The sequence below is a fragment of the Lynx canadensis genome, chromosome X (assembly GCF_007474595.2).
Source record: "Lynx canadensis isolate LIC74 chromosome X, mLynCan4.pri.v2, whole genome shotgun sequence".
Lineage (NCBI taxonomy): Eukaryota > Metazoa > Chordata > Mammalia > Carnivora > Felidae > Lynx > Lynx canadensis.
This window is the reverse complement of record NC_044321.2, coordinates 41,048,362-41,071,447: the sequence shown is the minus strand read 5'-3', so window position 1 is coordinate 41,071,447 and position 23,086 is coordinate 41,048,362. Positions and strand designations below refer to the sequence as shown.

At 54.1% G+C, this 23,086-nt stretch overlaps 2 protein-coding genes across 4 annotated transcripts in view; one reads left to right on the top strand and one right to left on the bottom strand.

Moving 5' to 3' along the window:
* Positions 1–10,244, top strand: part of SYN1 (synapsin I) — a 51,501-nt gene extending 41,257 nt beyond the window's left edge. Inside the window, exons 6-13 of one of the 2 annotated variants that reach the window (XM_030305888.2) lie at positions 4,285–4,347; positions 5,084–5,226; positions 5,321–5,395; positions 5,498–5,600; positions 6,818–6,964; positions 7,332–7,419; positions 7,508–8,099; positions 9,174–10,244. In XM_030305888.2, the coding sequence (XP_030161748.1) occupies positions 4,285–4,347; positions 5,084–5,226; positions 5,321–5,395; positions 5,498–5,600; positions 6,818–6,964; positions 7,332–7,419; positions 7,508–8,099; positions 9,174–9,201 (1,239 nt within the window). In that variant the 3' untranslated portion in view covers positions 9,202–10,244. Of the gene's footprint in view, positions 1–4,284; positions 4,348–5,083; positions 5,227–5,320; positions 5,396–5,497; positions 5,601–6,817; positions 6,965–7,331; positions 7,420–7,507; positions 8,100–9,135 lie in introns of both variants that reach the window. The other variant, XM_030305887.2, reaches the window with a different exon arrangement.
* Positions 10,238–22,350, bottom strand: ARAF (A-Raf proto-oncogene, serine/threonine kinase). 2 transcript variants are annotated; one of them, XM_030305889.1, is made up of 16 exons: positions 22,245–22,350; positions 20,790–20,984; positions 20,512–20,615; positions 19,430–19,532; positions 19,182–19,336; positions 18,977–19,075; positions 15,856–15,997; positions 15,725–15,752; positions 15,485–15,636; positions 15,191–15,393; positions 13,256–13,432; positions 13,107–13,153; positions 12,499–12,617; positions 12,128–12,259; positions 11,015–11,149; positions 10,238–10,815 (listed from the first exon to the last, which is right to left on the bottom strand). In XM_030305889.1, exons 2-16 carry the CDS (start codon positions 20,883–20,885, stop codon positions 10,681–10,683), a joined length of 1,827 nt encoding a protein of 608 aa, XP_030161749.1. In that variant the 5' UTR covers positions 20,886–20,984; positions 22,245–22,350; the 3' UTR covers positions 10,238–10,680. The 2 variants fall into 2 exon arrangements, with proteins under 2 accessions (XP_030161749.1, XP_030161750.1); XM_030305890.1 differs by having other exon boundaries at positions 20,790–20,944; positions 22,245–22,338.
* Positions 22,351–23,086: the final 736 nt, after the last annotated feature.

The window sequence follows — 23,086 nt, the reverse complement described above, 5'->3', positions numbered from 1 at the left end:
CCCACATCCCCCAAAATCCCCGTGGCCGAAGCCTGAGTTAGTCCATCCTTTTAGTAAGCATGTCTTGTGCACCTACTGTGTGCCAGGCACACACACAAATCCCTCTCCTTGGTAGTTCTGACAGTCTGGTGAAGGGTGAGGGAGGCAGAGAGGAAACAAATTAGGTAGAAACAGGGGCGCCTGGGTGGCGCAGTCGGTTAAGCGTCCGACTTCAGCCAGGTCACGATCTCGCGGTCCGGGAGTTCGAGCCCCGCGTCGGGCTCTGGGCTGATGGCTCGGAGCCTGGAGCCTGTTTCCGATTCTGTGTCTCCCTCTCTCTCTGCCCCTCCCCCGTTCATGCTCTGTCTCTCTCTGTCCCCAAAATAAATAAACGTTGAAAAAAAAAATTAAAAAAAAAATTAGGTAGAAACAGTGGAGAGAATAAGGCAAGTGAGAGGAGGAGGAATACAAGGGGGGCAACTGAGGCACCGAGAGGTTAAGTGACATATCCAAGATCACAGTTAATAAGCAGCAGAACTGGCATTTGAACTCAGGTGGCCTGAAGCCAGAGCCTGGATGTTAACCCCTCACAAAAAACACAGACTTGGGGCGCCTGGCTGGCTCAGTCGGTGGAGCCTGCAACTCTTAATCTCGGTCGGGGTTGTGAGTTCAAGCCCCACATTGGGTGGAGATTGCTTAAAAATAAAATCCTTGAAAAAATAAACACATAGGTAAATAAATAGCATTTATACAGCACCAACTGTGTCCCAGGCACTCAGCATATTTTTTCTCACTTAGAGCTCACAGTAAACCTCCGAGATGGGTACCGGTATTAGTCCCATTTTACAGATGAGGAACTATGAGGCATAGAGGGATTGAAGAACCTTCCGAGGATCACCGGGCATGGCTGGGATTTGAACCTAGGTTAACTGGTGCCAGGATCTCACCCCAGCCGTGGCACGGCCCTGACCTGTGGGGAAAGTGCCAGTAAATTAGTGAGCATTACGGTGGGGGGGGCGGTTCACTGGTGGTGAAAGAGGGCTGTGAGTCAGTAGAAAACGGATCCCCTCCCATCCTGCCCTGCCCCTTCCCCACCAGCCCTCCCACACCTCTGGGGGGGGGGGGGTTGGTGGTGAGGCAATCCCTGCCCACCAGCTTCCAGATGCTGCCTGAATCTTCCCTGGGGTCCTGGGAAAGGGCTCTAAGGGCTAATTAACATCCTTTGTTGGTTGGGGAAGGCAGACCAATGATAACAGTGATGGTGCTGTGCGCTGTGTCCTATATTCCTTACGTAAATTCTTTCGGTCCTCATGGCCCCCTTGCTAACGAAGCTTGCTTAACTCAGGGAGGTTAGCCCAGTCACCAGCACCACCCCCACAAAAACGACACCCGCCCCCCACCCCACTACTGTGGGTATCGAACAGCGTTCTGGAACCTTTGTGAGCACTTCATCTCTCAGTCCCGATTCCCACCTTGGTAATTCATGTCGGCTGGCCAAGGGATGCTGACCCAGTACCAATAGCAGTAGCCAACACTTTTTGAGGAGGGGGGCTTCCTGTGTGCCAGAAAACCGGGCTCAGCGCTTTTCCTGAAGTAATCTGTTCCTCACAATTTGCCTGTGACTTAGGGACTTGGCGTATCTCCTGATGCCGATGAGGAAACCCAGACACGCTGAGGGGTCGAGTGACCTACCCAGGAATGAGAATGAAGAAACGGCCCGTCCGGCAGGGGCGGGGGCAGAGGGGGGAGGGGGAGTAAACCAGGAATTTGGAGCCGCCGGTTGTGAAAGTGGGGAGGGAGAGTGAACGAGGCAGGGGCTAAGTCAGAGCTCGGCCAGTGGGAGCCGCTCGGGAAGGGAAAACCCTGCTGCAGCCCCTCACTGACCCTGCTTCGGATGCCAGCTCTCTCAAGCCTGAGTCAGCAGCGAGTGTGGCCGACTATCTACACGTGAGGGGTTCTGTGCATCCGGGTCATAGTGTGGGTTTTGAAACCGGTGGGGTTTCGCGGAGATGTATCCGGATGTGCAGCCCCTGGGGGACATTGCATGCGTGTGGGGGCCGTGGGGCCGGCTGGGTGTGCAGCGCGGACGCCCAGCCATCTCCACGACGTGCCAAGCGCTTGGGCCTCGTGGTGCCCTTTGTGCAGGTCAGGAAACTGAGGCCCAGAGAAGGTTAGGCGACCTGACCCGGGCTTCCACGTGGCTTTAGGAAGAGGCGAGGCCAAGATGCAAACCTAGGGCTCTCCAGGGGATCCTGGAGTGCAAAGCTCCCAGCATGCACGCGTGTGCGGGCATAGTCGTGCACATACGTACACACGGGGTTGCGTTCAGACTCAAGTCCAGAGGAAACAAGGAGGGTTTGTGAAAAGAGGGGCCTGGCCTGGGTGGCTCAGTCGGTGAAGCATTCGACTTCCACTCAGGTCATGATCCCTGGGTTCGTGAGTTCGAGCCCCGTGTGGGGCTCTGTGCTGACAGCTCGGAGCCTGGAGTCTGCTTTGGATTCTGTGTCTCCCTCTCTCTCTGCCCCTCCTTTGCTCACACACACTCTCTAAAAAATAAACATTAAAAAATTTAATAAAATTTAAAAACAAGAAAAGAGGGGCCTAGAGACCTCGAGGTGGGGGCCTGTGCGCGCGTGTGCACTTGCACGCAGCTCTGCTCTGTGCCTCTGAGAACTGTGTGTGCGCCCCTAGTGTTGCGCACCTGTGTGTTTTGTGTCGCTCCTGGGAGTTGTACCTCTGCTTCTGCAGAGCGGGTCTAAGTTGCGCATGTAATTGTGGAGGTGGTGTTCCTGAGTTGTGTGTGTGCCCGAGTGTTAACGTCAAGCGCTGCCTCTGCGCTGCTGCCCCGGAACGTTAACGAGAGGATCCCCGCAGCCCCCTTCCCAACGCGGTGCCTCTCGGGGGACCTGTGATGACGCCAGTCATTTGGGAAATGAGGAAGGTGGGGGTGCGGAGAGAGGGTGAGGCCTGAAGGTCAATCGGCCACCCTGAGCCTGCGGGCTTCCTGTGCCTGTCGGGAACCGGGAACCGCCGCCGCCCGGGCAGCCCCTCCGGGAATGCCCTCTCTCTACCCCGCGGGACAGCGGAGGGGGCGGCGCGGCCGTGCGCGCGCAGCTCGCCCAACCCGAGCCCCTCTGCCCGCCCCCGGGGTCGCGGGAGGCCTGAGGCATCCCCACACCTGGACGTGTGAGTGTGCGTGTGCACGCACACACCCGGAAGTGCCTACACTTAGGAAGACTCTGGGTGTCCCTGGCTGTGTGTGCGCCTCTCCGTTTGTATGGGTGGCAAGGCGCGTTGTGTGTGTGCGTCCCTAGATGTACTTTGGGTGTGCCCCCCCCTCCCCGTCTGGTGCGGCTCTCTGTGCTGAGTCTTGGTGGTTATGTGACGACCTAGGAGTGTGTACCTCTATATGCGGCGTGGGTCTTCCTCGTGCGTGGGCCCGGGAGTGTCGCGGGTGTGTCTGTGAGTGTTGGGTGTGAGTACGTGCCCAGTTCTGTCGTGTGTGCCTGTCGGGGTTGTGTGTGCCTGTGCGCTCCGTGGCTGTGCCTCTGAGGGTGGTCTCTGTACTTCATGGGCAATCCTTCATGCTGTGTGGGTCCCTGACGTGGCTTTGGGCCACAGGAAAGGGGCTGTGTGTGTGTGCCCCAAAGCGTGTGCTGCTGGGCAGAGGCTGGCCAGAAGCGCCTGGCTGGCTGAATGTGTGGACCTCTGCAGCCGGAGAGCAAGGTGTGCTCGGACTGAGCCTGCGTTGGTTGTGCGTCTTTCCATCTCGTGGGTCTCAACCTACTTGGCAATCTCTGGGCTTGGTTGTGTAGATCTGAGTTCTGAGGGTTTGTGTGCGTGCCTCTGGGTCGCGTCTGTGCACGGACGATGCTTACACACGAGGCCTGGCTGAGGGATCCGGTTACTACATGCTTGCCACCACACCCCCGTGCATGCACATGCACACACTCACTTCTCTATCATCCACTCATTATAAAAACAAACTTTCCCTTTTCCGGAAAAGTCCCCCACCCCCACCCCTATCCCATGCCTCTGCCCGGGAAAGCAGAGGCGGGATGTCTGGGACTTGAGGGTAGTGGAGAGAGGGACAGGCAGGCAGGGCTCTGAGTTCGATTCTGGGCACAGAAACGTGTGTGTGTGTGTGTGTGTGTGTGACCCCCGCTGCTGACTGTCCCTGACTCGCCTCTTCTGGGAAATGGCTTCTAATGTGGCTCCCACAGAACGGGCTTCCCTCAGCCCCCCCCCACCACCCCTGTGATGGCCCTCCTGCCCTGACCCTGCTCTGCCTTTCTGCCCTACCAGCTCAGCAGCACGACGTACCCTGTGGTTGTGAAGATGGGGCACGCACACTCCGGGATGGGCAAGGTGAGTCCCCAGATGGGGTGTGTAGGTGTGTGTGTTTGGAAATGGTGCGTGCTCCTGGCATGGTGCATACGTATATTGCGTATTCAAAGCACTCCGGTAATTCTGTGTGATTGTGTGTCCTGGGGTGTCTTTGTCTCTTTGGACTTTTTTCCCTCACATTCTTAGAGTTTGTCATACATTCAACCAGGTTTATGCGTCCTGTTACTTTGTTCGTGTAACCAGCATTGTGTTTGTGTATACACATGCCCCTGTGTTGAACACACACTATATAATCTTTTATGTTCAAGCGTCTTGGGGTCCTACGTGCATTCCGTCCACTGATTTTGTCTCTGTGTGCGTAGAAAGCAGACTTGTAATGTGTATGCTTGCATATCGTGTATACAACCGATTGTGTGTCGCGGTACCTGTACACATAGACCATATATACACACAGTTTTTCCACAGATTTACTGGGATATAACCCACCTACCATACAACTTACCCATTTAAAGTGGACAACTCAATTGTTTTTAGTATGTTCAAAGTTGCATATCCCCACCCGTGTGTCTGCTGTGTACGTGTAAAAACTAGGACCCCCAGAATTATGCACGCCCGAGTGTCTTGGTGTATCCACTGAATTTGTACGTACTTGGCTCACCCGTGTCATTTACGTGCATGCCCCCACCCTGGGACACCCCCCCCCCGCCCGCTGCCACCTTGTCCTAATCAGGTCCTGATCCCCGCCCCACTCCTACAGGTCAAAGTGGACAACCAGCACGACTTCCAGGACATCGCGAGCGTCGTGGCACTGACCAAGACATATGCCACTGCCGAGCCCTTCATTGATGCCAAATATGACGTGCGCGTCCAGAAAATTGGGCAGAACTACAAAGCCTACATGTGAGTGGAGAGACCGAGGCCTGGGTAGGGGTCCCCTGCCCTGTGCAACCTGGGCTCCTCTGAGCTTCTGTCCTCTCTCGTCTTGTCCCCCCAGGAGGACGTCAGTGTCAGGAAACTGGAAGACCAACACCGGCTCTGCCATGCTCGAGCAGATCGCCATGTCTGACAGGTGGGGGTGGCCTGGACTCAGAGGGAGGGGACGCCAGGGGGGAAGCATGGCTACGCAGGCCAGCCGGGCACTGACAGGCTTCCTTGCCCCACATCTCGGCAGGTACAAGCTGTGGGTGGATACGTGCTCCGAGATTTTTGGGGGACTGGACATCTGCGCAGTGGAAGCACTGCATGGCAAGGATGGAAGGGATCACATCATTGAGGTGGGAGCACCCAGGAACTGGTAGGGGTACGGGGTGGGGCAGGTGCATGGCAGCATCGTTCCATAAGCCGTGAAGCTCTCCATGGCCCAGGTTGCTATAAAGGCACTCTGTGAACTGTAAAGTACCTCATAAATTAGGAGGTGCTTGAGGAACAGCCGAGTGCTTTACAAAACTATATTGGGGCGCCCACGTGACTCAGTCGGTTAAGTGTCCAACTTCGGCTCGGGTCATGATCTTGCAGTCTGTGAGTTCGAGCCCCGCGTCGGACTCTGTGCTGACAGCTAAGAGCCTGGAGCGTGCTTCCGATTCTGTCTCCCTCTCTCTGCCCCTCCCTTCCTCCTGCTCTGTCTCTCAAAAATAAGAATAAACGTTAAAAAAAAATAAAACTATAAGAAAGGAGCTCTGTAAACTGGGAGGTCCTCGTTACTAAAGCAAAGCACTTGCAAAATTCTAAATCTGTTTGTACACAGCAGTGCCCCTGGCAAACGGTAAGGCAATTTGGAAACCATAAAATGCCTTGAAAATTGGAGCGCTTTCTACACGGTGAGGCATTTTGTAAACAGTGGCGCCCATGCAAAGCACTTTTCTAAAGTCTAAACATACCATATATCCCCTAGTCCCTTGAAAAGGACAAGGAACTTTGTAAACTATAAAGTACTATAGCCACCACGAAGTTCTTTGTAAATGACAGAACACCTAGCAAACTAAAGCAGGGACTGGCAAATGTTTTCGGTCAAGGGCCAGACAGTGCACATTTTAGGCTGTGTGGGCCATACAGTCTCTGTTGCAGCTTCTCTGCAAAAGCAGCCGAAGACAATACGTACAAAACAAACGTTCCCCTAAAACTGTCGGGATATAAAAATTGAAATGTATATTTTCACGTATCACAAAATCTTCTTTTGTTCTCTTACCTACCATCAAAAAATGTAAAACCCATCCTTGGCTCCAGGGGCCATACAAAGACAGGCGTCTGGGCTGGATTTGGCCCGCGGGCCCTAATTTGTGGAGCTGTGCTCTAAACTGTAGGCTCCCTTCAGGAGCTGTCCGGTACCTTGTAAAAGACAAGCCTTCGTCGCACTGCAAAGCTGGTGCTTCTCAAACTGAATCTTTCCTTGGCACCAGCCCGCGCCTTTCCCCAGCTTAAGGGTGCTCGGTGGCTGTCACCCTCCCATGCACTTCCTGCCGCTCTCCTCACCGGATCCGTTTCCCTCCCCCAGGTGGTGGGTTCCTCCATGCCACTCATCGGGGACCACCAAGATGAAGACAAGCAGCTCATCGTAGAGCTTGTGGTCAACAAGATGGCCCAGGCCCTGCCCAGGCAGCGGCAGCGGGATGCCTCCCCCGGCAGGGGCTCCCACGGCCAGGTCAGGCCCCTGGTGCTGAGCGAGGGCGGAGCTGGCCAGAGGGGGGCTAGTGGCTGCCAGGCCAACCCTCGGTCTTGCTGCCGCAGAGCTGATAATCAGCAGGCAAAGGGCACTGCCAGTGCGCATGTGCGGCGGCAATTACCAATTGCTGTAAAAATTGATAAAATGGCTGCTACCCTGACTTCCCCGAGTGCCTCCCAACCCTCCCCCGCAACGAGCTCCCCCCTCCCCAGCTTGATATCCCCTCAGCTCAGCCACAGACGCGTCAACACCCAGCACACTGGGAGCCCGTGTCATTTTGATTGGCTGATGCTCTGGCTGGCCGGTAACTATTTTTAACCTCTCCTGCTCCACTCCTCTGCCGCAGACTCCGTCCCCAGGGGCCCCGCCCTTGGGCCGCCAGACCTCCCAGCAGCCCTCAGGACCTCCAGCTCAGCAACGACCCCCACCACAGGGTAAGTGAGGGGCCGGCTTCCTGGGCCCTGACTGTACTGGCAACCCCCACCCCCCACCTCTCACATGTGCACTCTTTCTGTCCCTCAGGTGGCCCTCCACAGCCCGGCCCGGGCCCCCAACGCCAGGGACCCCCGTTGCAGCAGCGCCCGCCCCCGCAGGGCCAGCAGCACCTTTCGGGCCTCGGACCCCCAGCTGGCAGTCCCCTGCCCCAGCGCCTACCAAGTCCCACATCAGCACCCCAGCAGCCTGCGTCCCAGGCCCCACCACTGACCCAGGGTCAAGGCCGCCAATCCCGGCCAGTGGCAGGAGGACCCGGGGCGCCTCCAGCAGCCCGCCCACCCGCCTCCCCATCTCCCCAGCGCCAGGCGGGCCCCCCACAGGCTACGCGTCAGACATCTGTTTCCGGTCAGGCTCCACCAAAGGCCTCGGGGGCCCCACCGAGTGGTCAGCAGCGCCAGGGCCCACCCCAGAAACCCCCAGGCCCTGCCGGCCCCACACGCCAGGCCAGCCAGGCGGGTCCCATGCCCCGCACCGGGCCACCCACCACGCAGCAGCCGCGGCCCAGTGGCCCGGGCCCTGCTGGACGACCCACCAAGCCACAGCTGGCCCAGAAACCCAGCCAGGACGTGCCGCCACCTGCCACCGCCACTGCCGGGGGACCTCCGCACCCCCAGCTCAAGTAAGAGGACCCCACGGCAGCCCTCGCCTTGCTGCTCACAAAACAGGCTCCTGCACCAGAAGAGTGGCCCCAGCTCCCAGGCTCCTCGGACCCAGGTCCTATACAGGAGTCCCAAGAGTTTGATCTTCAGTCTGGACAGAACCCTCATCCAACCTATACACACACACACACCCCGCCGCCCCACTTCACGGAGGCTCCTGCCCTCCATCCCAGACATTTGTGGCAGAACCCCAGAAAAACCCCTTTTCAGTTCACAGTCTTCCCACTAGGCCCCTGGGAAAGCCCCCTCCCCCAGCCCCCCAGGCACCTTGCTGATTGACCCTGCCCATCAAATCCTCCACCCAGCCGCACTGCACTGGAGCCTTCGCAGCAAAACGCACCCTTCTCCTACCCAACTGGACTCCTCCCAGCCGAACCCCCCGACTCTTCCTGGCCAACTCACAGCCCCGCTCTATCACTTCCCGCTCTTTCCAGCTTGTCCTCATGCTTTTCCTACAGTCTAGCCTCCCTTCTGGGCCATTTCAGTCTCCTCCCAAATCATCACATGGTGCTCTCTGCCTCTTCTGGTCCACTCCAGACTCCCCCCACCCCAGCCTGAGCTCAGCAGTCCTCCCCACCACATCCAAATGCTCCCCCTTAGATTGCCCTCCACCCACACTAGCCTGTCCTCGGTGCAAACCCCACCGCACTCCCTCCCCGACTCCTCACGCAGACTGGGAGGCTCCCTGCCAATCTTCAGCTTTACATCCTCCCAGTCTAGTCTACAATTTGGAGAAGGTGCAGCCCAAGACTCCTCCCACTAAGCCCAGACTTCACCTTGGATCCAAGTCCTCCCAGTCTGGCCCAGGGCTCCCCCACTCCACCTGAGAATCCATCAGGGTCCAGGCCTGTGCTGGTGGGCGGGAGGGTCACAGGCACAGCCCCAGGACTAGAGGGGCAGGGCTGGGCCGGGCCTGGGGTAACATTGTGTTTCTCTCCCCTTCCTCCCTTCCTCCCCACCCCCTTCCTCCCATGCCTCCACCTTGTCTCTCTCTAGCAAATCCCAGTCTCTGACCAATGCCTTCAACCTTCCAGAGCCAGCCCCGCCCAGGCCCAGCCTTAGCCAGGACGAGGTGAAAGCTGAGACCATCCGCAGCCTGAGGAAGTCTTTCGCCAGCCTCTTCTCCGACTGACACCCCACCCTGAGAACCCTTAATTCCTCCTGGGCAACCCCTCTCTGGGCCCTGAATCCATTTCTCACTTTTGGAATCTCCAGATCCCTTGAGAAGTCCTCTCCTGGTCTGCCCAGACCCCTCTTCTCACTCTGCAGAATGCCCAAGTCCCTGGGGAGACCGCACTCCTGGTCCTACATCCAATTCTCACTTTGGAATTCCCGAGTCCCTATAAAAGGCCACTCTCGGCCACCTCAAGACTTTTTTTTCAGTTTTAGAACCTCCAAATTCCTGAAAACCTCCTGACCTCCCCCCCCCCCCCCCGAGTGCACTTTCCTTCCCAGAAGCTCCCAAACACCAGGGAACACGTTCTGGCCCTAACACTACTGAGTCCCCTCCTGGAACCCTGAAATTCCTGGGAAACCATACTCCTGGTCCCAGATCTCTCAAGGACACCTTGTTCCCCATCAAGATTTCCTAGATCCCAAAGAAACCCCTACCTTGGAGCCCCTTTTCAGGGATCTCACATCTCTGGAGTTCCACCTCTTCAGATGCCATTTTCCAGCCCTGCAAGGATGTCTCTTAACCACCCCTCAACCCCACTGATCACATCGGGAGGTCCTCCCACTGCTAGGACCCTTCTGTTCCCCAGGGACCCACACTCCCACTTTCCTGCCTCTGACAGCTATCTCTAAATATGCAAACTCCACCCATCTTCCCAGAATCCTTTGCACACGGAGGGCCAGTGGTCCTCTGCTTCCCCACCTTTGCCGTGATGTCTGTGTCTGTGACTGACGTGGCCTCCTCTTGTGCCGTGCTTGGCATATGTGGTCCTCGTTCATCGTGCCGCCTGTGGTGATGCGTGCAGTGGCGCTGTTTGTGTGGTCCGCACTTCCCCCCAACCACTCCTTGCCTGGACTCACCCCCACCCTTCAGCGGCTCTGAACCCCATGAGAAGAGTCGGGAAGCAAAATAAACAAGCAAAGGCCCAGCAGAATTCTGTGCTTCTTGGTGAATAGGGGAGTCCTTGAATGGCGGGGAAGACACAGAGGGGACCCCCCCAAATCCACATGGGGTGCTGGGGACCCCAAAATCCAGTGGAAGGCACATCAGGCACAAATTCCAGAGGTTCTGAGCGGAATCCCTGCCACAAATCCCAGCCATTGGATACAGAAGAGCTCCCAAATTTAGTAGTATCCCCAAAGCCAAGAGGAAACCAAATTATGGAGGAAGCAGGGGTCTCGGTCTTTGGGGGGGGGGGGGCCAATTCCAGAGGAACTGGAAAAGCACACGGGGACCCTCTCCTCTCCCAGGACGGGGATGGGGGATCCTGAGGCAGTATCAGGGCAGAAACAACATTGATTGGCTGGTGGGCAGAGCTCCTTGGTGTGGCAGGCTGAGATTGGTTCCCTGGCGGCTGGGGGCAGGGCCTAAGGCACAAGGCGGGCCGCGCTGAGGAGGCAGGCAGGCAACTCATCAGCCTGGGTGCGGTGCAAGGAGGGTTCGGAGGCACTCCGCTCAATCTTGGGGAGTGACCGCTGCAGCAGCTCAATCGTGGCCAGGATCTGGGGGCAGGGGCAGGTTAGAGGAGGTGTCCAGAGTCACACGGGCACCCAGACACCCGCAAACCCCGGCCTAATGGGGAAGTACACACATCATACACTCCTGACCCTTGAAGGTGCACCGTTCCCACTGACACCTCGGAGTCTTCCTCCTCCTCAGACTTGCCCTCCCCATTGTGTCCGGCCCGCCTACCCGGCCCACCTGGGGGAAGAGGGGACGTTCCTCTCGCTGGAACTTGAGGCAGTCAGACAGCAGGCGCCGCATGGCCTTGGGGCAGTTGCTGGAGATTTTGCTGAGGTCCGGGGACAGATAGCCACGGCCCACCATGAAGATAATCTGGGGGGGGGGCAGGAATGCGGTGATCTGGGGGTCTGAGCTGGGAGGCTGAGGGAATTCTGGGTCTCAAGGGGCTTTGGAGGCTCCTTTTTGGGAAACTAGGGTACTCTGGGTATTCGGGTCTGAGGACTGTGGGTATCTTGTAGATGCAAGGATTCTGGGTCTCTGAGGACTTGGGACTGGGTCTCTGAAGACAAGGATTCTCTGCTTGCAGAACAGAATTTAAGCTCAGGAGAAGTCAAGAATTGTAGGTATCCCTTGGCTCACAGGTTTCTAGGGGGCTTAGAAGCCCAGAAAGTACTGAGTCAGGGGAAACATAAAGTTCTGGGTCTGGAGGTAGCTAAGTGACTCTAAATCTCAGGAGTTCCTATTTCTCTAGGTGTCTGGGTGCTAGAGGACTATGGGTCCATGCATCCTGTAGGACTGTGAGTGCTCAGGGCTTGGAGCCTAGAGGATCCCCAATTTCAGAGGTCCTGGAAGATTCCACACTTTAGACCTAGGAAAACTGTGACAGTCCAGGCCTAAAACATCATGGGTTCCAGGGCCCCAAAGGCCTGCTAGATGCCCAAGGCCTGAATGACTGTGGGTATCTGTGAGTATTCCAGAAGCACAGATGGCTTCTGTGACAGGCAGAAACCGAATTCTTGGCTTTTTGGGACTTGGGGGATTTTGAGCACTGAGGTCAGAGGACTGTAGGTATCTAGAGTTCCAGAGGGCTTCTGGGTACTCGGGAGCCCTGTGGGATCCTGGGTATAGGGGATTCAAGAGATTCTGGACTTCAAGGACCCAGAGGCTGATAGATGTATAGGGGAGGAGAGGATTCTGACTAGGGAAGACAAAGGATTCTGGGAGTTCTCAGCCCAGAAGACTTTGGGTTTCTGGGGTAAGTGTGGCGTTCTTTACAAGGAGGAAGTCTAAGGTTTGGAGGCTGAGGGGACTCCCTTCCCTGAGAGATTATGGGTAAGGTGTGGGGCTCACCTGGTCACGGCTGCCAATGTGGCTGTAAGGCAGAGAGCCGGTCATGAGCTCATAGAGCACAACCCCGTAGGCGTAGACATCCGACTGGAAGCTGTAGGGGTTCGGGTCCTGCATACGGATCACCTCAGCCGCCTTCGATAGGGCAGACCAGACCAGGCAGGGGGATCATGGAGGCCAGAAAATGGCTGGCCAGAGTCCCAGATCCCACTAGCCACACTGGGTACAACTGGGAACACCCTCACAAGGTAAAAACATGAGCAGTCTAGACACCCACATCTGGCACAAGTATCCCCGTTCCCACTCAGCTCCTCACATCCTGGCCCAGCAACCCATGTCCCTACATGGCCCCAGTCCAGCCTGGCCCAACTCACCATCCATAGCACAGAGCCCGAGGGCTGTTCCAAGGGCTGGGCCCCGCTCCACCGTGTCTTCACCGTGGCCAGGCCAAAGTCACCGATCTTCACTGTGAGCCCCTCGTGTAGGAAGATGTCCACCAGGGTCAAGGGCCACTACAGGAGCTCTCAATAGCCACATCTCTCATCCTGACTGGGAGGTTCCCACTGATGCCTCCACACTCGTGCCTCTGACCCTGACCAGAAGCCCCCCAATATCACACAAACTAGCCACAATCTTGACTCGGGCTGGGAACTCCAATTAGTGCTCCCTACCTTGGCCCCCCTGTGACTCCCGGCCAGGAAGCCCCTGGAGTGGCACCCATAACTGCCACTCCCATGACCCTGATCAGAACTCCCTGTAATGTCCTCCACAGCTGCCATACTTTAGACCCTGACCGAAGTCCCCAGGAATAGCACCCGAACCAGTTGCAACTTTGAACCCTGACCAAGAGAGCCCCATTAAAGCCCCTATTAAGCCACATGACACATGCCCCTCCCTATGCATCTCCAGAAGGCCCCCCAACAAGAGCCATCCCTCTAAGCCCCCACCCCACCCAAGCCCTTAGACAGGGACAGGCAGATACTGTTAGACTTGAGATCTCGGTGGATAATGTTCTTGGCATGGAGGTAGCTGTAGGGATGGAAGCAGGCGGCAAATTGGCTGGGGGTGACCTCATCTCCCCACCCCAAGCCTGCCAGCCCCCTCCCTTTGTCCCCAGGCCAAGAGGCTCACTCCATGCCCTGGGCAGTCTGCCGGGCCACGTCGATGAGCTGGACCATGTCGAAGCGTGTGTCGGCCACATGTAGGTGGTGGTACAGGCTGGAGCCCTCACACCACTGTGTGATGATGGCAAATCCCGGCCGGGTCATGAAGCCCATGAATAGCAAGATGTTGACATGACGTGTCTTCCTGCAGGCAGGGAAGGTGGTACCAGGACAGGAAGGAAAAAAGAGCAACTGTCACTCACTTTCTGAGCATCAGGAGTGGTGCTGTTCACTGCTGCCTTCTGTCATCATTTCCACCCTGTCTTTCGGGAGGCTCAGGGCCAGGCTGTGGCCAGCTTCAGTGCCTTTGTGAGATATGTTTCATGGGCTACAATCCCACCCCGGGGGCTTACATCCCAAGCTTCCTCATCCGAGTCTCCCAACAAAAGCAGGAGGGAGCAATTACTGACCCCGCCCCTCTGGCGACCAGTGGCTCTCCATCATCAACACCTGCCAACCTCTGACCTTGACCATGACCTGGGCCTGTGACCACTCTACAGACAAGAAAGGGGAATGCCAACCTTCTTCATCGATGTATCGTCGTAATACTGACAAATGCCGGTAAAAATACCAGTGACATGTGACTATGTCCTGTTAATCACCACGAGAGGCTTCGAGGTAAAGAGCTTTGGGTTAGGACTCAGATCAGAGTCTGTGTTCCAATCCAGGCTCCCCCAGGTACTCACTCTCACTGTGCAACCTCAGGGAGGACACTTAACCTCTCTGTGCCTCATTTTCCTCAACTTCCAAACTGTGATAATTAGATTAGCTGCCTTATAGGGAAGCTGGAAGAGTAATTAGTAAATAATCTGTAAGGCACTTAGAAGAGCACCTAACGCATAAGCACCCTGCAAATGTCACTGTCCTTGTTGTTATTGCTACTGGGTACCTGAGTCTACCTCACAGAAGCTCTGTCACAGATGAACAGATCCCCTCTGATTTAGAAGAAAAACCATCACTCCTTATAGAAGTAAGTAGTAACCACAGTAGTAACAGTAACACAACCGCACACAACATCAACGATGCTCTGCCATTTTGCTCACGTCGCAGTGGATAATAGAGGACGTGAGCATTCCTCACAGTGGGCGGATTATGGTTAAAATATTGCCATAATGCAAATTTAGAGCGTGCTCAAGTAATTTCCAGGGAGGAACAGAGAATAAAAGTTTTCTTACTGCGGCATCCGTAATGAGGATAATTATTTAGATAGCACAAGAAATTCTGATAACGTCAACTCTGTGACACAGTTGTGCCCATTTGTCAGAGGGAAAGTCCACGCCAGCAACCCCAGGAGGGGTAGCAACTAGAGAGGCAGAAAAGGAACCCCGGGATTTCTCAGTGCCAATTAATTAATATCGCATTAAAGACAGATTAAGGAGAGCAACTACAATCGTTAATTACACTACAATTAAATTACGGTCACCATTACAGTTAAATAATACTGCTCTTTCAATTACGGCATTGCTGTAATTAATAACAGGAACGCAACACGGTAAGCGTCCCACAAATGATACAGCAGACACAGAGGGGAAGGAGGGACGCAAGCCTTCCTGGCAATGTGGTTGACACTATGCTATTAATGGAAGGGCACACAGTAAGGCTGAGGTCCTGGCCTGCCACCACACCCATTTCACAGCAGGCGAATGACAAGACCCACGGTTTGCAGGCAGAGACGTTAATTAATATCAGTATCAACCCCAACACAAACAATACTATCGTCAGCTGTGCTCTACCCATACCCACTTCCCAGAGGGGAAAGGGACGGCCCGGCTGAGAAACAACTTCCGATTATGGTTATAACACAACACAAACACGGGTGCTGTGCGGGAAGTGCCCTGAGCCTGGCCTTTCCCCAGGGAGGGGCCAGAGCTGCCCCGCCTCCCCCACACGAGTGCAATCTCACCTGAGCACCTGCATCTCGTTCTTGAAGGCCTGCGCCTGCTCCGCTGTGGGTTGAGCCACCTTGAGCACCTTCACGGCCACGTCGCCATGCCACCGCCCGCGAAACACGGTGCCAAACGAGCCCGTCCCGATCCTCTTCAGCAGCTGCACCTCGCTGGGCGGCACCTCCCAGTAATAGCCCGAGTCCCGGTACCCCAGATTCTTCTGTGGGCCACACGGCGGCATCTCAGGGGCCTGCCCGCTTCCCTCATCACTCAGCCTGTAGCGCCCCCACCAAAGGTTCCCGGGAGCTTACCACTTTCTTCTTGTCATCAGCCAAGGACTTCCGCTCCCGCTGCTCACGCTGCTCTGACGGGGATTTGGAATGTGGAGACTTCCTCCCCGAGGGCACGCTGGGGCTGGGGCTCCCCCGGGGGGCTCCGTCGCCACCGCCTCTACTACCAGCAGCTGCAGTTGTGGAAGGGACGTGAGTGGAGGCACGTGGAGTGTGGTTGGGGGGGGCACAGGCGGAAGGGCTGTGGGGGGGCAGACTCACCATCGGTGCTGAAACTCTGGGCAGTGAGCTGGAAGAAGAGGGACGGGACTCAGAGAGGGGACAGGGGAGCCAACCGGAATGGCTCTCCCCTCCGCCCGGTGCCCTCCGTGACTGACACCCGCACCACCAACCTGGAGGAGGCTGGAGTCCATGGGGGCCGTGGTGCTGACCATGTGCACGTTGGGAGTGGATGTGGAGCGGATGCGCTGGAGTGGGGCGTTGGCAGGGGCGGGGAAGGGAAAGTGCTCAGGGTCGCGGTGCTGGGTGCAGGAGCTGGCAGGGGAAAGCCTGTGAAATCACTGTCGGCCCAACAAGGGAACAAGTAAAACCGCCCCCCACCCCGGTAAAGGTAGGTCTAGCTCAGAGTAAGTCAACGTGATCACGTTTCACTTCCTCAAGAAACACTTGTTGAATGCCTGCCCTGTGCCAGATACCATTAGAGCTGGTGGAAGGAAAACTGTGGGCACAGCACGTAAAAGTTCTTGCCCTCGTGAGACTGATGTTCCAGTACGGACAGAGCGCCGTAACAACCCAAGAATATTTAATATGCCCACTGCTGACAGGGGCAAAAAAGAGAAAAATAAAGCAACATGAGGAGACAGAAAGTGGCCCTAGTAGGGTCTGGAAAGGCTTCTCTGACGTAACATCTGAGTAAAGACCTAAGGAGAGACAGCAAGCCACACAGACAGTGGGGGAAAGAGCAATATATAATATTTTATAACCATGCGTACTATTCAAATACATCATTACATAATGCACAACACATTAGCTGTATTCAAAATGCCAATGTTGGGGCGCCTGAGTGGCGCAGTCGGTTAAGCGTCCGACTTCAGCCAGGTCACGATCTCACAGTCCGTGAGTTCGAGCCCCGCGTCGGGCTCTGGGCTGATGGCTCAGAGCCTGGAGCCTGTTTCCGATTCTGTGTCTCCCTCTCTCTCTGCCCCTCCCCCGTTCATGCTCTGTCTCTCTCTGTCCCAAAAATAAATAAACGTTGAAAAAAAAAATGCCAATGTTTCCAAATATATATATTATAATAACGTCATACAGTTGACCCTTGGACAATGCAGAGGTTAGAGGCACCAGATCCCTGCCCAGGTGAACACCCACGTATAACTTCTGACTCCCCCAAAACTTAATTACTGAGAGCCTACCTTTGACCAGAAGCCTTACCGATAACATAAACAGTCAATTAACACAAAGTGTGTATGTTCTATGTAGTATATCCTGTAGTCTTACAATAGATTTACAGAGCAAAGTAAGCTAAAGAAAAGAAAGTGTTTTGGGGGCACCTGGGTGGCTCAGCGGGTTAAGTGCCTGACTCGGGCTCGGGTCACGGTCTCACGATTTGTGAGATGGAGCCCTGCGTCAGGCTCTGCACTGACAGCACAGAGCCTGCTGAGGGTTCTCTCTCTGCCCCTCCTGCACTCTCTCTCTCTCAAAATAAATAAGTCAACATTTTTTAAAAAAAGGAGAGAAAGGAACGTTTTTAAGAAAATCATAAGAAGGGTGCCTGGGTGGCTCAGTCATTCATTAAGCATCTGACTTCGACTCAGGTCATGATCTCACGGTTTGTGAGTTTGAGCCCCATGTCCGGTGAGCTTGAGCCCCGCTTCGGGTGAGCCCCGCTTCTCTCTCTCTTTCTCTCACTCTGCCCCTTCTGGGATTCTCTCTCTCTCTGCCCCTCACTCACTTGTACCCCTCTCTCTCTTGAAAAAAAAGTGTGGAGGTTCCTCAGAAAATTAAAAATAGACCTACCCTATGACCCAGCAATAGCACTGCTAGGAATTTATCCAAGGGATACAGGAGTACTGATGCATAGGGGCACTTGTACCCCAATGTTCACAGCAGCACTCTCAACAATAGCCAAATTATGGAAAGAGCCTAAATGTCCATCAACTGATGAATGGATAAAGAAATTGTGGTATATATACACAATGGAATACTACGTGGCAATGAGAAAAAATGAAATATGGCCTTTTGTAACAACGTGGATGGAACTGGAGAGTGTAATGCTAAGTGAAATAAGCCATACAGAGAAAGACAGATACCATATGGTTTCACTCTTATGTGGATCCTGAGAAACTTAACAGAAACCCATGGGGGAGGGGAAGGAAAAAAAAAAAAAGAGGTTAGAGTGGGAGAGAGCCAAAGCATAAGAGACTGTTAAAAACTGAGAACAAACTGAGGGTTGATGGGGGGTGGGAGGGAGGGGAGGGTGGGTGATGGGTATTGAGGAGGGCACCTTTTGGGATGAGCACTGGGTGTTGTATGGAAACCAATTTGTCAATAAATTTCATATATATAAAAAAAAAAAAAACCACACACGAAAAAAAAGAAAAAGAAAAGAAAAAATCACAAGAAAGAGAAATGCATTTATAGTACTGTATGTAAAAAATCCACAAGTGGACCCACTCAGGTCCTTGAACCCAGGTTGTTCAAGGGTCAGCTGTATATGTTATACATAGATGTGTGTCAATACATAAAGATGTATGTTATATATATATTGAAACATTACAAACACATTTTAAAATGTTCCTTTCACTATCCTGAAATGAAATTTATAGGCAATTAATCCACATATACCCATAATTAAAAATAACACAATGCCCTAACTTTACTATTTTATATTATGTAAAAATGTGTATTTTACATTATATGAAGGTAGTGTAAGTAGAACACATGATGATGTATTTATAGCATACCGTACAAATATAGACATTCTAAAATACATAATCAAACAGATAAAATGCATGTTTTATAAACTTACACTATCTTAGAATAATAATATACTTTAATATAGAAATACTACAGTATTATAATACTTAACATAAAGGAGAAATAAAATGGAATTTATGGTAAAATAATATGTATTTCAAAATGGAAAGGCTTGAGAATGGTTATACTCCAAGAATTAACAAAATAGTTAGATGCTTCATATATGTATTTATAATTAATAAGGACCCCTTATTCTGTAGCAGATCTTGTCCTAAGCAGTGGATGTGTCTTAACACATTTAAATCCTCACCAGAACCCTATGTGGTAAAAAGTATTATTATCTCCTCTTTGTAGATGAGAAAACTAAGGCCCAGAGAGATTGGGTAACTTGCCCAAGGTCCATGCCCTTACTCACAGTTGTAGGTACTCAATAAATGTTTGTCAAATAAACAAATGAATGAAGCATGGCTTGTGGTCTACAAAGGCCTCCAGATCTTTTTCTCCCGACAACAGGCGTTCAGCTATAGGCATCCCTACCTGGGACCCTGAGGGGTTAGCGGCTCATTCAGGGGGCGGTTCGAGGGAGCCTCGTGCTGTCTGGAGCCTCCGGACAAATCCTGGACACTGTGGTAGACCCTTGAGGGCATTAAGGGTGTACAGCAAGAGGACAAGGGTCAAATGTCTATAAGAGCTTGTGGCCTCTGTCCTCCCCATTCCCCAACCCAACCCAGGCCAGGCTCACTGTCGGCGGTTGGTACTCATGTCAACACAGACTGTGGGGACCTTGGAGGAACAGTGCTGGTGGAACTTGTAGCCACAGGTTTGGCAGCGGAAGCCATGGAACAGAAACTTAAGGCAGAAGTCACAGAATGCCAGGCTGAAGAACGTCTTCCGTACCTGCTGCCACAGAGCAGGGAAGGTTGAGGCCTGGTCAAGGACTCTCCCTGCCCCATGCCCACAGTCTTCCCCCACCATCCACTCCACACTCACAAAATTGTGCATGGTCAGTGGCACATCTTCAAGGACCTCTACGATGAGCTCCTCTCCATCCAGGGGGGCAATGGCTGTGTCCCAGGCAGTGACTGTCTTTCGCCTGCAGGGGGCACGGAAGGGAGTGAGAGGGTGGACAGGGAGGGTGGAAGGCAGGGAACCCCCAAAAGTCCCTCCAAGCCTACCATCCTAGAGTAATATCTGACATGTTTAAATTTCATCGTGGCAACTCTAGGAAGTAGTTACTCTCCTAGTCCCCATTTTACATATGAGGAAACTGAGACTGAGAGGAAAAAGTGACTTGCCCAAGGCCACAAAGGATTGTGAGTGGCAGGACAGTGTGAAGAGTCCATGCTCTTTAAAGATTTTTTTTTAGAGAGAGTGTGTGCATGAGTGGGGGAGAGGGGCAGAGGAAGAGAGAGAGGATCTTAAGCAGTCTCCATGCTCAGCATGGAGCCCAACGCGGGGCTCGATTCCACAGCCCTGAAATCACGACCCGAGCCAAAATCAAGAGTCGGGACGCTCAACTGACTGAGCCACCCAGGTGCCCCAGAAGAGTCCATGCTCTTAACCACAAGGTGAGGAGCAAATAAGACAGTGAATAAACAGCAAATCTCAGAAGTGCTCAGCAAGCCCCTGAAAAAGTGGCTGATGAGGCACTGAAACAACAAATGAAAAGCCATGTGTGAATCAAATAAAAAAAAAAATTAAGGCACCCCAGGACACAGGGATAAACAGAAGGTCAGCACGGCCCCTCGCGGCAGACAGAGAACAGGGAAACGGAGGCAGCAGAGAGCTGACAAATGGATGAAATGGTGAAAGAACAAAACAGATGAATTCTGGGAGGAGGCATGGGAGCAGGGTGAGGACTTGGAGGCTAAGTCGAGAGGAGCTGCTCTGACCTTAAAGGCCAATGAACTAATAAAGGTATGAAACTGAAGCTGGAGGCACTCTTAGTGGACTCACTGAGCTAAGGGAAGACTAATGGGAACTGCAGGACAGAGGGAATGAGTCAGGCAGCTCTCAGAAATGGGAGGCTGGGTGCCCAGCAGAGGGAGGTGAAGTGGGGGTGGCACACTTACCCCTCAATCAGCCGGTAGACCACACAGCAATCCTGATTAAGACCCCGTACCTTGAGGGCCTTGTCTAGAGAGTCGTAGACACTCATGCCATCCCGGACAGTCACCTGTGTGTGTGTTTGTGTGTGCAGATGGGCGCGTCAGTGCCCAACACGGGCCCCAGCCAACTTTCCCCCACGCCTCTGTTAAAGCCTCCTCCCATCCCGAGTCACCCTTCTGAACCAAGACTTACAACGGGGTCCATCCCCACCCCCTGCCAGCTTTGCCCCTGCCACACTCACCACCGTGCGTTGCTTGTTGGGCAGGTACACTTTGACAGTGCCCACTGCCCGGGACGGCTCGGCCCCGTTGGCAGGGGGGCCCCGTGGTGGCTCCATGGAGCCTAAGACTTTGTCAAGACGGACTGAGGCGGGGCTGGGCAGGTGCCATGGGGCTCCTAGAACACAGGAGGGATTCAGAGGTCCAGTAATGACAGTCTGGAAGCAAAGTGGCAGGGGAGGAAAAAACAATTCAATCTCCAGGCTCCATATCACCCCCTGTCGCCTAATCACACAACAGCCCAAGGGATCCTATTAAACACCCTGAACTCATCCAGTCCCTCCTCTGCTCAGCCTCTCCTGTTGTTTGTCTCACTCTTAAGGGCCGAGGGCGGAGAGGAGGGGACAGTAAGGACACAATGAGAGGCAGCACACTCAGTCCTGGAGGGCACAGGAGTACCCAGTCTCTGCTGGGGGCCAACAATCAAGTCAAACCACACCGCAATGGGGCGTGTCAGGTACATAAAGGACTTGAACAGGCTGTCCTGGCTTTTTAATGGACAAAGGGTGGTTACCAGATACTGTGGTGACAAAGGCGATGGGAAACAAAGAGAAGATCAGATACCGCCCTTAGCTTAGGGGCAATGGGAACTGCACCAAAAGAGTGTTCGTAAGGGCACTGCAGGAATCCCTAAGCCCCGGGCTGTAACGGAAGGTAGGCTCTCAAACACTGTATTATGTGGCTAATGGAAGTCACCAGACTGTGATGGGGAGTTCATAGGGGCTCAGCAGACACTATGCTGCAGGGACGGTAAGGGGGAGAAGAACGGAAATGGAGGTCACCGGACATTGTCATGGGGTGAATGGAGGATAATGGTGCGTTACTAAACACGGTTAAGGTGAGATAAACAGGGGTAAAACAGGAGTGGGGGGGGCTCTAAAATCCCCCCTAATTAATGAAGGGGTCACAGACATATTACTGGTGATAATGGAAGGAGGCTGCGGTGGGTTTCAAGAGTAAAGGGGGAATCCTCAAACATTCTTCCAGTGGGTCAGACATTGATCCGGAATAAGGGGAGCGACTAGTGAACGACATCTCCAAGTACACCCCGTTGTCTGCAAGGAAGGGTCACCAAGAGACCTCAAGGAGGTTTAGAGGGAGTCCGGGCACCACGCCACAACCCAGGCCCCATTCAGCCCGGTCCCGCCTACCAAGGGCTTTCCAGCTCTGCGCAGGCGCGCTGCCACACGCGACGGGCGAAACCATCCCCCGCAGCCACACACCCCTATTCCTGTCTACCCCACCCCCCCCCCCGCTGTCGACGATGGTCTCGCCCCGGGTCAAACCACTCCTCCGGTTCCGGGCGTGGGGCGCCGGGGCCCAGGCGAAGCCATCCTGGAGCTGAGCCTTCGGTCCCGGCTCCCTGCCCGTGCCCGGCGGTCGCTCCAGAAACCTAACCCCACCGGGCCCGCCCTCACCTGTCACGCCGCTACGGCCACCGCCGCCTCCATCTTGGGCCTGTCTTCTTGTTTCCTCGAAGAGTCCGCCTCCACGGCCCCTCAGACTTTGGCCATTGGCTCCACAGGATTCAGCCCTCAATTCTTATTGGATTAGGGTCACGCCTGTCAAGGCAGGACCGGCGGAATGTGGGTCCTGTTCCGGATTAGGAGGGGCTGGAAACGTCAGGGTCTGGGGCAAATTCGCATGTCTGGGCTCGCGCAGGCGCAGTCAGGTGGAGACCTGCGTGCTGTGAACTTTAACCCCAATAGTGCCATGGTGGAATAAAGCAGGAATTCTTTTTTCTGCTTTGAGGGTTCCTGAATCTGGCCGGGCAATCCTTAAGTGCCTTTTTTTGGCCAGTGACTGGAGTCCTTGGTACCCATTTGGGATTTTCCTGTGTCTCAGTGTTGCCGTCTTTGAAATGAGTTGGAATCAGACCACTTAACTGCAACGTTTTCCAATTCTGACACTTGTAGTCACACCTTTTGATAACGGCGGGGCTCTAGTGTGGCCGGGGCTGCAGGGTCTGGCCCTAGGAGGAGCGGCCTGCTGTTTTGGGCGGCTTACTGTAGAAATGGAGTTGGTAAGGATTTTGAGAGATTAGTCATAGATAGCCAGGTGTAGAGGCGAAGGAAGTGTGGACCTGGAATGGGGTACAGAGCAGAGACACGTGAAGGTATTGTAGGGTAAAAAAAATTTTAAGAGTTGAATGTTCCCTTTCTTAGAGCATTTCCTTTAGAAAGGTTGTAAAATTGTTTCTCCGTCTCTTCCAAATGTATGTAAATCTTTTAAAAAGCCACTTAGTCCTCTTGCCAACTTT